Below are 15,354 nucleotides of genomic sequence, written 5' to 3' on the forward strand. Positions count from 1 at the left end.
GGAGAGGGGAGGAGGAGAGGAGGTTCAAACTCACGTTGGTTGAACAGAGCTCCATCTTCTTCTCCTCTGGGTCCACTATGGAGTGCTCCTTCACGTACGTCTGAGTGGTGGTGGTTCCCAGGAGCTGAGGCAGAGCAGACAGCTTTCTTAGACAGGGTAAGGTGTTCCGCTGCCGCACCTCATGTGAACACTGTATACTACATCATAATAATAATAATAATAATAATAATACTTAATTATTTATATAGCGCTTTTCAAGAACCCAAAGTCGCTGACAATAAGCAAAACAAATGTGCTTGCAAATGAACAGAGAAACAAAGAACCACAGGGAATAAGCAACAGTATGAATACGCAGGACATAAAACCATGGGTAACAAGTAACAAATACAAAGTCCAGTAGGGGAACAGTCAGGGAAGTAAGGAAACCGAGGGGAGGGAGTAGGGAAGGGGAAGGGGAGGTGGTAGGTTGGAGGAGGGTGGCTATGGGTAGGGAATGTTGTATGCTTGGGAGAACAGGTAGGTTTTCAGTCAGGATTTGAAGGTGGAGAGTGAGGGAGAGTCTCTGACAGTCTGAGGGAGGGTGTTCCAGAGTTGGGGGTGCAGCTCGTGAAAATGCCCGGAAAGATTGGTCGTGTTTCGGCTCCTAACTGTGGTGGCAAGTTTGTTCCACTATTGTGGGGCAAGGACCGAGAATGAGAAGCCGGCTTCTTTCAGTTGCCTTTGGAATTTAAATAAACGCTTGGAGTGAAAACTCCTCGCTGTCAGGTGAAAAGAAGCGGCTGGCTTCTTTTCTCCATGTATTGGAGGAGGCATGGTAGTCTACACCCTCCCCAGACTGACAGTAGGGCAGCATGTGGTAGTCTACACCCTCCCCAGACCGACAGTAGGGCAGCATGTGGTAGTCTACACCCTCCCCAGACCGACAGTAGGGCAGCATGTGGTAGTCTACACCCTCCCCAGACCGACAGTAGGTCAGCATGTGATAGTCTACACCAGGGGTCAGCAACCTTTTTGACATGGAGTGCCTGTTTGAAATATAGTTGTAACTAGTGTGCCTCAACAATATTCCATGCATCGTAATTTTTTTTCTCATAATCAGGTCTTTTTAATGATAATTTGTACATTATTACATCATTATTGTTATTGTTATTATTAACAATATTATTATGATGGTTGTATCAACCCTAAATCTGAGTTGGGGGGGGGGGGGGGGATGCAATGCAGACAAACAGCTGCATACAGTGCGACCATTTCACTCACATTTGCCCATTCATTTTTGGACACATCTGTACGTGTGCTGTCATAGCTCCACCTACAGGCCTAATGGAGAACACCAGGAGAACACCAGGATGTGAATGGAGGGTGAATGTGAGGTATATCGTGTAAATAAGTTTTGTTTTGATTGATCGCAAGACTACACTGTAAAAAAAAAAAAAATAATAAGTTACCAGAACTTAAAAATATTGAGTTCAGTTACTGTGCGTTAAGGTTTTCAGTTTTCAATCCATAATAAGTTAACAGAAAAATAAGTACACAACCACATTATTTCAACCTAATAAAACTATGTTTATTGTCATTGTTTTAAGAACACAAGTTGACTTGGTAATACTCACATTTTGAGTAAAAAAAATGGCTTTTAACATGTGCAATGTTCAATGAAATAGAAAAATAAATAATACAATTAGTTGATTAATCCCACTGGTCACAATGGTGACCGTAATAATGTTTTTGTTATAAGGCTCTGCAAATGTTACTGAATGATGTAGCAATGTATTTCCAGCTAAATTGAAATAATAAACAAATAAATGGTCTCAATTAAATATGTGGTAGTAAAAAGAACCTGTCGGAGGATTTCAACAAGATAAATGCGACAACAGTGCAAAATATTTCACTATAATATTTCAAAGCACAAAAGAAAAAAAAATATTTTTTTTTATTTTTATTTTTTTTATGCTGCCCCCTGTGCCTATGAAAATGCCCCTGCGTGCCTATGCAGGCACACGTGCCTAGGGTTGCCTACCCCTGGTCTACACCCTCCCCAGACTGACACTAGGGCAGCATGTGGTAGTCTACACCCTCCCCAGACCGACAGTAGGTCAGCATGTGATAGTCTACACCCTCCCCAGACTGACAGTAGGGTGGCATGTGATAGTCTACACCCTCCCCAGACCGACAGTAGGGCAGCATGTGGTAGTCTACACCCTCCCCAGACCGACAGTAGGGCAGCATGTGGTAGTCTACACCCTCTCCAGACTGACAGTAGGGCAGCATGTGGTAGTCTACACCCTCCCCAGACAGACAGTAGGGCAGCATGTGGTAGTCTACACCCTCCCCAGACTGACAGTAGGGCAGCATGTGATAGTCTACACCCTCCCCAGACTGACAGTAGGGCAGCATGTGGTAGTCTACACCCTCCCCAGACAGTAGGGCAGCATGTGGTAGTCTACACCCTCCCCAGACTGACAGTAGGGCAGCATGTGGTAGTCTACACCCTCCCCAGACTGACAGTAGGGCAGCATGTGGTAGTCTACACCCTCCCCAGACTGACAGTAGGGCAGCATGTGGTAGTCTACACCCTCCCCAGACCGACAGTAGGGCAGCATGTGATAGTCTACACCCTCCCCAGACCGACAGTAGGGCAGCATGTGATAGTCTACACCCTCCCCAGACTGACAGTAGGGCAGCATGTGGTAGTCTACACCCTCCCCAGACAGTAGGGTAGCATGTGGTAGTCTACACCCTCCCCAGACTGACAGTAGAGCAGCAACCCTCCCCAGACCGACAGTAGGGCAGCATGTGGTAGTCTACACCCTCCCCAGACCGACAGTAGGGCAGCATGTGGTAGTCTACACCCTCCCCAGACCGACAGTAGGGCAGCATGTGGTAGTCTACACACCCTCCTCAGACTGACAGTAGGGCAGCATGTGGTAGTCTACACCCTCCCCAGACTGACAGTAGGGCAGCATGTGTTAGTCTACACCCTCCCCAGACTGACAGTAGGGCAGCATGTGGCAGTCTACACCCTCCCCAGACTGACAGTAGGGCAGCAGTAGGGAAATGCGCACAACAACCAGGAAGGGAATTGGCATAACGACTAAATGACCAAAGAAGAAGTGTCTCACCGCTCGTACGATGGCCGGGATGCCCCACTCTGTGCTCAGCAGTCGGTGGCTGTGTAGCCGGCCCTCAGCGTCCAGCCCGCGGTCCAACACGTCCACACCCACCACGTGGGGGCTCATGGGGTTAGGGTACTTCCTCATGGCCGCCTTGATCACCGTCTCCCATGGATAACTGACGCCAAGCAGAGACATAATATCTTGATAAACATACTGACCAACAAAGAATAATAAAAAACATATTATGCAAACATCTCTTGATCATATTAAACAGTCAGTATCGTTACTTTTGTTAAAGCGTATATGAAATTGAGCTATTCCCACTTAACCTACTCATATACATAATCATTAATACATTAGATAAGATAAGATATTCCTTTATTGATCCCCTTGGGGAAATTCAGGAAATTAACTATAACATAGTTAATTAATAGTACATATTAATACTAACACTCTGTACACAATAACATACATCTGATTTATATATTTTATACCCAGTTTAATCACCTGTACATTGTATATCACTATTGCACTTTACTGTCACATTTGCACTCTGGTTGGATGCCAAACTTATTTTCTTTGTACTGTACTTGCGCTGCATGATGACAATACATTTTAATTAGGGATGTCCAATATTATCGGCCTACCGATATTATCGGCCGATATTGCCATTAAAATGTGATATCGGAAAATATCGGTATCGGGTTTCCAAAAAAAAAAAAAAAAAAAATTTAAATTTTTTACATTTCTATAACCTTTATTTACCCAGGCAAGCAAGTAAGAACAAATTCTGATTTTATTTATTGTCAAAAGTATGCATAATGTAATGTTGTGTTAATTCCACAACAAGAGATATGTAATGTTAATTACCTGAAATTATTCCGTTTTTTGCGGGGGGAAACCCTGCATATATCGGTATCGGTTGATATCGGTATCGGAAATGAATAGTTGGACAATATCGGTATATCGGTATCGGTAAAAAAGCCAATATCGAGCATCCCTAATTTTAATCTAATATTTTATACCAATCTCTTTCTGCTGGTATTTTTTGATTATAGCCTATAATATGAAGGTTTACAAACATTGTTTTCCAAATAAATATATCACACTTATTCACAAGTTAGCGTAAGTCAGGCTGGACTTAAGTTTACATCAATTGTGGCTTTAGCTTACTCATAACAACCTAATAAGCTATTAAATGATAGCCTATATGATATTATGGTATGTGATGACGTCATGATGATATTTTATGCGGGTGTACATTAAAGGCGCTTGACCTTTTCATGACCTCTGAGAGAGCGTGGGCACCAGAGCGCTGGTTGCAGCAGGTCTATCGGACCCAGAAGTAACAGGCCCAGGCTCAACCCATTTGGGTCCCAACACATAACATACTGGATCTACCATAATAACGTTAACCCTTTCACTGCCACACGGCAGCCGGTTAACCCTTTCACTGTGATAATACAGAAGGTTAGCCCTTTACTATCACACAACCGACGGCGATGCTCCATCATTAGCATCATTAGCTCCGTCGGTTGTGTGATAGTAAAGGGTTAACCTTCTGTCGCATGGCAGTGAAAGGTGAAAGTATTCACAACAGCAGGTTGATTAGTGTAAAAACAGGGCAGCACATGAATGAATGAATGAATGAATGAATGAATGAATGAATGAATGAATGAATGAATGAATGAATGAATTAATGAATGAATGAATGAAAACTTTATTAACAGATTGCAGAATGGGTACAATACAGTACGGCTCAATACACACAATTGTTAAGGGGATGCAGACCTGAGAAAGACTTTCGTCTTGTTTACATCAGGGTCCCCCATTTTCAATTCATCATAACATTTATGACATACATGACATACATGACATCATGTATAAATGTATAGATGAAGTCTTTCTCTGGTCTGCATCCCCTTAACAATTGTGTGTATTGAGCCGTAGACTACTGTATATGTACCCATTCTGCAATCTGTTATACAATGTTCAATCAATCAATCAATCAATCAATGACATTTATGGCATAGGGACATACATGACATACAGGTAGTATTATATATGCCTAGTTGTACAGCCTACTCTTTCTAATAATGTACACATTTTGTGACCGTTACAACCTACAACGACAGGCCAGTCCGGACAACGAGGAATATTACATTGCCTGGTGATCATCATCATCATCATCATCATCATCATCATCATCATCATCATCATCATCATCACCATCATCTATCATCATCATCATCATAGCGATAAGAGCTTTAATTCTAACAACACAGCCCTGTCTCTGGCGTCTCGTCGTTATTACCGGTCAAGGGCGTAACGGCACGGGCACACTGCTGATGAATGAACACGGACGGACGGACGGGCGGCTGCCTCTTCACTTCCGCTCCCATGTTAACGGATTTATTCTCCCTATGCCTTTCTTTCTCTCTCGTTTTCTCTCTATCTTTCAATAGATGTTGTTCAAGCAGCTGTATCTTTCCCAATGCAAATAAACAATATTACTATAGTTAGTACCCCGCCCTGTCTGTCTGTTTGTTTGTCTATCTGTCTGTCTGTCTGTCTGTCTGTCTGTCTGTCTGTCTGTCTGTCTGTCTGTCTGTCTGTCTGTCTGTCTGTCTCTCTGTCTGTCTGTCTGTCTGTCTGTCTGTCTGTCTGTCTGTCTGTCTGTCTGTCTGTCTCTCTGTCTGTCTGTCTGTCTGTCTGTCTGTCTGTTTGTCTGTCTGTCTGTCTGTTTGTTTGTCTATCTGTCTATATCTGGTTGCCTGTCTGTCCCGACAGAGAGAGGGGGGGGGGGGATAGAGAGAGAGCGAGAGAGAGAGAGCGAGAGGGAGAGAGAGAGGGAGAGATAGAGAGAGGGGGGGGGGGGATAGAGAGAGAGAGAGAGAGAGAGAGAGAGAGAGAGAGAGAGAGAGCACTTCCGGTTGTGTGATGTCCGGGTAGCAGCTTGAATCTCGAGCTCCTCAGAACCCCCGAGATAAACGACCCAACAAACAGATATTGTCAGCAACATTTAACGAGTGAAACGGTAAGAAGTCTAAAGATGAGCCCGAAGAAACGAAGTGCTAAAAGAAATACCAAAACCGACTCTGGAAATGAGAAAGATGTCACAGATGAACAGGCTTGTCAAACCAGCTCTTCCGACACTGACGAGGAAACAGAGAGAGAGGAATCCGCGATTTTAAAAGAATTAAAAGATCTAAGGAGAGAGAATAAAGAAGCACACAATGCCACCCAGTCTTCAGTGAGCAAACTTGAAACATCTATGTCGCAAGTAACTGAATGGATTGACAAAACAGAAGGTAGAATTACGGTAATTGAAAAAGAAATCACGAAACTGGATGATAGTGGAATGAGACACCAGAGGGCGCTCAAATACCTTGTAAGAAGAGATGCAGAAATTACAGCAACCTGTGAAGACTTGCAAAATAGACTCAGACGCAACAATATCCGGATCTACCAAGTCCCTGAAGGTAGCGAGGACAAGGATACTAAAGAGTTTGTGAAGCAGCTATTGACAACATCCCTGAAAATAACACCTGAACTTGAGTCTGAGATTAAGATAGAAAGAGCGCACAGATCACTGATGGCCAAACCGAGAGAGTCTAGCGCACCCCCGCGCTCTATCATTGTGCGCTTTCTAGATTTCAATATCAAAGAACAGGTTCTACAGCTCGCATGGGGACAAACCGTCACATTTCAAGGGAAAAGGATCTATTTTGATCACGATTACTCCCCAGACCTGCAAAAGAAGAGGGGTCAGGTGCGTCACGTCATCAAACAGCTGAAGGAAAAAGGGATACGCGCTAATTGCCCATACCCGGCACGACTCAGGATGACAACAGAATCGGGAACGAAGGTGTTTGACTCTCTGGTAGATGCAATTCCCACACTGAAAGAACTGGGAATTCATGTCCAAATCGACGAAAGAGAGAAACTACAAAGAGAACTGACAAGGGACAGGTAGGGTGACCAGGTGTCCCCCTTTTGGTTGTACTGTCCCACCATTTGAGACCGCGTCCCACATATTGAGAGGATGTCCCTCTTTTTGAAGCAAAAAAAATTTATCGAACACAAGAAATTCCTGTCAAGTGATAAAGTTTGAATATTTAAAACAGATGTTAGGTGGTAACAAGCCGGCTGCCAGTGCCAAGATGAATGTGGAGAGATATAATTCTGTATTTAATTTGTATTTATTTTGATTTAACCTTTATCTATTTGGTGAAGACGAGTTATTCTAATAAACATTTTTACATTATCTATCTGTCCCACTTTGTCCCACCAAAATTTTACTGTTGTCCTGCTTTTGGACTTTTTGCATCTGGTCACCCTAGGGACAGGTGGCGAACACAAAGAAGAGGGCGTGAGCAGCGAACGAAAGGAGCCATGACGTCACTATCTGCCGCAGACCTAAGATCATTCATGGACGATAAAGATGAGTAAACCAGTTAGATATAGTAAACTAACGAAATGTTTACAATAAGTGTAAAACACAAGATATAATGGACATGCTGCTGACTAATATGATTATCATTTACCCTGAGTATTAATTACCTGTTGGGAACATTTAAATATATTAAATCTACTTTAATTTATATGTGGTTCTGAGGCCAGAGACTGAGCCATAGACGGATCACACTTAGCCTGTGTTACCAGGCAAAGGTTAACCCTATACGTTCGTGGTTAACTTCTCTGCACTTAGTGCAATATGCTCCCTGAGAGAGAAAGCTACACCTCTCTAGAACATCGGGAGATTATTTCATTTGTGATTTATGTAAGACGGCTTACTGGAAAATTGGAAGCCCTAGGTTTTCCCTTACAAGTGAATAGGGGACCATTTTGTTTTGTTTTTTATGTTGTATACTCTTTGACAAATGCCTCAAGCTCATATACTATGGAAGATAGATCTATGTTGTACATACGAAATACAATGACATTATGACAAGCCTTAAATGTATTAGTTACAATATAAATGGTCTTAACAACCCAATAAAGAGGAAAAAACTTTTTGGACAACTTAAGAAAATGCAGTGCTCTATAGCATTCATTCAAGAAACGCACTTATCAATGAACGAACACCAGAAACTGAAGAGAGAATGGGTGGGCCAGGTGTATAGTGCGTCCTGTCAAACAGGGAAAAAGAGAGGAGTGGCTATTCTATTTAACAAATCAGTATACTTCACCAAAGAAAAGGAAATTGCAGATGACCAGGGCAGATATGTTATGGTCCTGGGGTCAATAGGAGGATCAATCATAACCTTTCTAAATATATATGCACCAAATGAAGACTGCCCCAATTTCTTTAAAGGTATAGCCTCACTTTTGGCTGGTAATGCCAAAGGAATTATCCTTATGGCCGGTGATTTCAACTGTGTACTAAATCCAAAAGTAGACAAACTGCCTGTAGATTGTGGACCCATTTCAAAAAAATCTAGATCACTGAATGCAATGATAAAAGAATTTGGACTTATAGATGCATGGCGTTTCCACCATCCTAGGCAGAAAGACTTTACCTTTAGGTCTGGGGTCCATGGTAGCTACTCTCGGATAGATTACTTCTGTATTTCCAAGCAAGATATTGACAAAGTTGAATCATGTATCATTGAACCAGCGACCATCTCAGATCATGGGCCTCTAACTCTTCAACTTAACCTCAGTACCAATAAAATCTTTAAATATTGGAGGCTCAATGTATCCATGCTGTCTGACTCTCACACACGGGAGAGGATAAGTGAAGAACTGAAGAGTTATTTTGATCTCAACAATAAGGGGGATGTCTCACCATCAATTTTATGGGACGCGGCAAAGGCTGTAATGAGAGGTAAAATTATCTCAATTTCAAGTGCACTAAAGAAACAGCGAAATGAAAAACAGCAGAACCTAGAAAATGAGTTAAAAATACTAGAAAGGAAACATAAACTGAACAGAGATGAAGAAGATTTAAAAGCTCTACTAACCTGCAAACAAAAACTAGATGACCTGTTGACATACAAAGCGGAAGGAGCCCTTAGATTTGCTGGTAGGAATTACTATGAGATGGGAAATAGGGCAAGCAAGCTACTGTCATTCCAGCTCCACAAAATACAGTCAAGTCGGATAGTTCCAAAGATTAAACACCCCAGCACACACATGGAAGTAATGCAAACGCAAGAAATTGCTAATGCATTTGCAGATTACTATACCGACCTCTACAAAGCACAGCAATTGGAAAACAAGAAAGAAAAAATCAACAACTTCTTAGATAACCTTAAACTTTCTAAACTATCCCCAGATGAGGCGGATGAGCTAACCTCCCCTATTACGGAGAAGGAGATAGGGGAAACTATTCAGATGCTTAAGAACAATAAATCACCAGGTACAGATGGGTTTTCAAATGAATTTTATAAACATTTCACTGAACAATTAACACCAGTATTAAGTGTAGTTTATAACTATGCCCTATCTGAGAGAGATCCACCAGGAAGCTGGTCAGAAGCTATTGTCTCGGTAATACATAAAGAAGGTAAAGACCCCACAAGATGTAGTTCCTATAGGCCCATAAGTCTCCTTTGCAACGATTTCAAGATATTGACATCTATACTTAAAAAAAGAATACAGAAACATATAACAAAACTGATACACCCAGACCAGACTGGCTTTATCACTGGTCGACAGGGTGCTAACAACATCAGAAGAACTTTAAATCTGCAAACAGTGGCTGGATTTCGAAAAGAACCATCAATGCTTCTCGGCTTAGATGCCGAGAAGGCATTTGATAGAGTTGATTGGCTGTACCTTGAACTAACATTGAAAGGTATGGGATTCAATAACACATTTATAGAATGGATAAAATGTTTATATAAAAATCCTAAGTCTAGAGTAAGGGTGAATGGTCACTACTCTCACTTCTTTGACATACAGAGAGGGACACGCCAAGGAGACGTTTTGTCTCCATTACTATTCGCGATTGGCATAGAGCCACTAGCGGAGATGATTAGATCAAACCCTCAGATACAGGGAATAGATGACCAAAAAGGCATTACACACAAGATCTCGCTATTTGCTGATGACATTTTACTTTATATCAAAAACCCTTTAGAATCAATTCCAAACATAATGATGGATTTAAGAAATTACGGCGAACTGTCGGGTTATAAGATAAATGAGACCAAATCAGAAGCCATGATGATAGTGGGAACATGGCCAATACATCTGAATAGTATAGCACCCTTCCATTGGGCTAGAGACGGATTCAGGTATTTAGGAATCATTTTGACTCCCAGCAGCAATCAGTTATATCAAGCAAACTACGAAAAGTTGATTGTACAAATCAAATCAGACATGGCCAGATGGGACATTTTACCTCTCTCCCTAGTGGGAAGAATAGAATCAATTCGAATGAATGTGCTACCTAGACTTATTTTTCTCTTCCAGTCTCTACCTATACCAATACCTGCCACTACCTTTAAAAGGTTAGATAAACTCCTATCCAAATTTATCTGGCAGAGGAAAAAACCTAGAGTAAGGCTTAAAACACTATGTTTGCCAAAGAACAAGGGTGGTCTTGGTCTACCAAACCTAAGAAACTACTACTGGGCAGCTCAATTACGCATACTTGTGCATTGGATACAAAAGGACCTAGACTCAGGATGGGTACAGATTGAGCAAAACTCAATTCCAAAGACCCCTCTCAGATCCATAATATTCCTGGGGAAAGCATACTGGAAAAAAATTAAGATTGGTAACAAATGGATTACAAATACATTAAAGGTATGGGAAAGTGTAAGGAAAAAGGGGGGAGGTCCACGATCAATATCTAGGGCCATGCCAATAGCAGACAATACAGAATTCCGGCCAGCTATGGAGGATGGGGGTTTTAAAAAATGGGCGGATTTGGGCCTGGTTACTATCAATCAATTAATGGAAGGAGACTGTTTTAAATCGTTTGCACAGCTACAGCAATGTTTTGATCTACCTTCGAAAGACATGTTTAGATACTTTCAAATAAGACACTATGTAATGACTCACAGTGAGTGGGAAGCAATTAAGAGACCACCAACAAATGTGGAGCGGTACTTTATAAACACAATAGAAAAAAACTTGATGGAAAGAAAGCAGATATCCAATATTTACAACATGTTACAACTAGACGATCCAGGAGACACCACCTATATTAAAGAAAAATGGGAGTTGGAAGCTAATGTGATCATAGAAAATGAAGAATGGGAGGACAGCCATTCAAGCAATCATAAAATCACAAATAGCCCAATGTGGAAGGAGTTTGACTGGAAGGTCAAGGTCAGGTACTTTAGGACTCCTCAAGTTCTCTCCGGATTTGCTGGTGGGTCCTCACCACTATGTTGGAGAGGATGTGGAATGATCGGAGATCATACACATATTTTCTGGGACTGTCCAAGGGTGCAGACATTTTGGATGAATATCAAAAATGAGATTAAAACCATTCTAGATCTTGACTTACCTCTGAATCCATCGTACTATATCTTGGGATGTATACCGAAAGGCACATACTATGGAGATACGTTATATATCTTGAGAGTGATACTGTTAATAGCAAGGAAAATGATAACTATGGCATGGCTACAAAATCAACCACCGACAATCAAACAATGGACCAAGAGACTGAGACAGATGTATACAATGGAAGAAATGACTGCACAATTGCAACTGAAAAAAGATATGTTTATGCAGAGATGGTCACTTGTAACCTTGTACCTGGAGATACATTAGCATGAGCCTGACGCCCTCTCTCTTTTTTTTCTTTTCTTTTTTTGTTGTTCTTTTTTTTCTGTTAAAGTATATATTTTTTTCCTTTTGCTAAATTTATTTTTCTATTTATTTTTTCGTTTCTTATCCTACAAAAAATCATAAAAAAAAATATTGTAAAAATCCCTCCCCACTGGGTTGTTTAAGAGGCGTACTCGGATTATACAGCTTATTTTGATTACGCTGAATACCTTAAACAAATTGAATAAGAGGGAAGAGCCTGAGTAACAAATGTCATTGACTATGTGAATCAAGTATATTATACTGTATGATTAATGCAATGTGATGTTCAATATGACACAAAATAAAAGAAAGTTCAAAAAAAAAGAGAGAGAGAGAGAGAGAGAGAGAGAGAGAGAGAGAGAGAGAGAGAGGGGGGGGGAGAGAGAGAGGGAGAGAGTTAGGGGCCTTTCTCACTCACCCCTTTTGGGATCGAAACGGCACTGATTCGTTTTACCCCCCGCTGAACCTGGGACAGTTGGATTAGGTGGTCTCGGAATCGGGCCGTGGGAGCGGGGGGCATGACACACACAACGTCGTTACTGTCATTCTTGCTTGAATTGAATTGCTTGCTTGAATCAACCAAAAACAAGCATGTGGAACCTCACAGCTCAGTGGATGAAAACATGAAGCCACGTTACAAACAGCACTTCCCTGGCTCGCATTAGGCCTGGCAATTTTGTTTGCCATGCTATGTCTATACAATGGTTTCTTGTTCAATGCATTTATTTCTATTAGACCAGTGGTGCCCAACCAGTCGGCCGTGGTCGACCAGTAGATCAATGACATGGAATATAATTGCCACGAGCGATGGGATAATGTGCTGAACAGGCTAAGCTAACTAGTGTTAGCCGTTAGCTTAGCGTTTGCCACAATGCTATACTGCTCAAAAGCGAACTCTACAACACCATCCATTCGTGATAAAATGGGGTGGGTTATATTGACAAGGCTTGACAACAGAGGTTCAAATATAACTTCATATTTATTGGTTATTTGTTTCTTTTATATCAGCATCCAGTCTGCTGGACAGGCTAAGCTAACTAGTGTTAGCCGTTAGCTTAGCGTTAGCCATTGCTGTATACTATACTTTCTTGTTCGAATGCATTTATTTCTATTAGACCAGTGGTGCCCAACCAGTCGGCCGTGGTCGACCAGTAGATCAATGACATTCAATATAATCGATGCAGCAATGTTACTAGTAAAAGGCTAAGATAACTAGCGTTAGCCGTTAGCTTAGCGTTATCGTTATCCCTGCAAAACGCTCAAAAGCGGACTCTACAACACCATCCATTCGTGATAAAATGGGGTGGGTTATATTGACAAGGCTTGACAACAGAGGTTCAAATATAACTTCATATTTATTAGTTATTTGTTTCTTTTATATCAGCATACAGTCTCCAGTCTCCGTGTTAACACACTTCCTGTTTACATTTTCGAGCGTGACATCATCGCCTACGGCAAGCGTAAACGCTCAAAAAGCAAACCGTAAACAGAACTCGGAGCGAACCAAGACTGAGTGTGTACACAAACTAGAGGGGGGAGAGGGGGGGGGGGGGAGTTCGCACTCTGACCCGGAATGAGGACGGTACGGACCGGTACGGACAGAATGAGTGAGTGAGAAAGGCCCCAGAGAGAGCTCTTGCTGCTGCTGGGGCTCCACGCTGCTCTTTCAGGAGTACAGTCACACTGATCATCATTCTAAAATGACTGACTTCGCATATAGACTAGGCATTTACAGCTGTCCCAATGTAAATGTGCCTTCCTCGGTGCGCTTCCGGCGCTCAAGTCGTAGGTCCAGTGTGCCTGACCAGGCGCGCGATCCCACGAGGGAGCCGTGCGTGAAATTCATTCGTTAGCAGTGTGCCCGTGCCGTAATACTGTAGTCAGTGGTGGGGGGGACACATTTGGGGGCGTGGTCAGTGGCGGAAGGGTGCAACGTATAGTTGTATGGTCGCGGGGGTGGGGGCCGGGGGGGTGAAGGCCCCCCCCCCCCTTTTCGTAATTAAAAAGAAATCAGTTGTGCAAGTACATTTTGGTGAGTTGTTTCTATATAATTCACTTATGACATGTCATAATGCCGCGCGAGTCTCGGAACGTGCATACTACGTTGTGTGTATGAGAGAGAGAGAGAGAGAGAGAGAGAGAGAGAGAGAGAGAGAGAGAGAGAGAGAGAGAGAGAGAGAGAGAGAGAGAGAGAGAGAGAGAGAGAGAGAGAGAGAGAGAGAGAGAGAGAGAGAGCGCTATTTATCACAGTTTCACACCAAACTGGGGACGGGGTGTTACAGTATGTAGCCTATTTGAGCAGCACACCTGAATGAATGAATGAATGAATGAAAACTTTATTTAACAGATTGCAGAATGGGTACAATACAGTACGGCTCAATACATACAATTGTTAAGGGGATGCAGACCTGAGAAAGACGTTTGTCTTGTTTCCATCAGGGTCCCCCATTTTCAATTCATATAGACATTTATGACATACACACCATACATGACATTTATGGCATAGGGACATATAGGTATTTAGTACTGATACATTTGTGACATAGGCGGTATTCAAATATACAGTACTGTTACCCCTAGATCCTGACAGAGTATATACATATGATGGGGAGGGGACTGTACATTAGGAGGGGGTGGGTGGGTGGGAGGGAAATATACATACGGCGGGGAGGGAATATATACATGCGGTGGGGAGGAGACTGTCTATTAGGAGGTGGTGGGGGTTTTGGGCATTTACGGTGGCCAGTTTCGAATTGCAGCCTCCCGTAGGTGCTCTTTAAGGGCGGTTTTGAATGTGGGCAGGGATTCACATTCCTTTACAGCTTTGGGTAGGGCGTTCCACATTGTTGTGGCATAATTGCGAAACGTGTTTAGTCCCTTGTTTGAGCCGAATCTGGGTTTAACATGATTTGTTGAGCTTCCTCTGGTGTAGTGGTTGTGGTATTCACTGACCTTTGGGAAGTATTTTGACATGTACATGGGCACCCCGGTCGTATAGTGTATCTTGTAGACCAGGCCCATTGCAAGTTGCTGTACTCTGTCGTCTACTCTAAGCCATCCTAGGTTGGCAAAGTGGGCAGGGGTGAGGTGGGTTCTGGGGTTCAGGTCAAGTAGTAGTCTGACCAGTTTGTTTTGTGATGTTTGTAATTTTGTTTTAAGCGCCTTTGAGGTGCTTTGGTACCATGAGGTGCATTACTGGGCTGTTGTTGATATGCAAAGACAGCTGTGGTACTTAGCGCGCCGGGTGCTCACTTGACCTTGCATGACAATGGCTCAGAGATGGCCAAGCAGCCGTGGTCCTATCACGTCGCGTCACCGTTTATTATCGTGCAGCGGACACTAACTGCATTCTGAAAACATGCCCCTGTTACCGGTACCGACCTGAAAACGTGCTCCGTGCTCCAAACCTTCATCGTGTTGCAGTAGAGCTATAACCAAGCAGACCTGGCGTCATGTCAGAGAA

General features: G+C 42.5%; 1 protein-coding gene across 1 annotated transcript in view; it reads right to left on the minus strand.

Annotated features, from left to right (window-relative positions):
* Window positions 1-15,304, minus strand: part of prelid3a (PRELI domain containing 3A) — a gene marked incomplete at its 5' end in the record, with an annotated part of 38,926 nt that extends 23,622 nt beyond the window's left edge. The window contains 3 exons of the mRNA XM_084307662.1: window positions 35-124; window positions 3,123-3,291; window positions 15,273-15,304. Of these exons, the coding sequence (XP_084163788.1) occupies window positions 35-124; window positions 3,123-3,291; window positions 15,273-15,304 (291 nt within the window). The remainder of the gene's footprint in view (window positions 1-34; window positions 125-3,122; window positions 3,292-15,272) is intronic.
* Window positions 15,305-15,354: the final 50 nt, after the last annotated feature.

This window comes from Notolepis coatsorum (genome assembly GCF_963971535.1).
Source record: "Notolepis coatsorum genome assembly, chromosome: 2".
In the NCBI taxonomy this organism is placed as follows: domain Eukaryota; kingdom Metazoa; phylum Chordata; class Actinopteri; order Aulopiformes; family Paralepididae; genus Notolepis; species Notolepis coatsorum.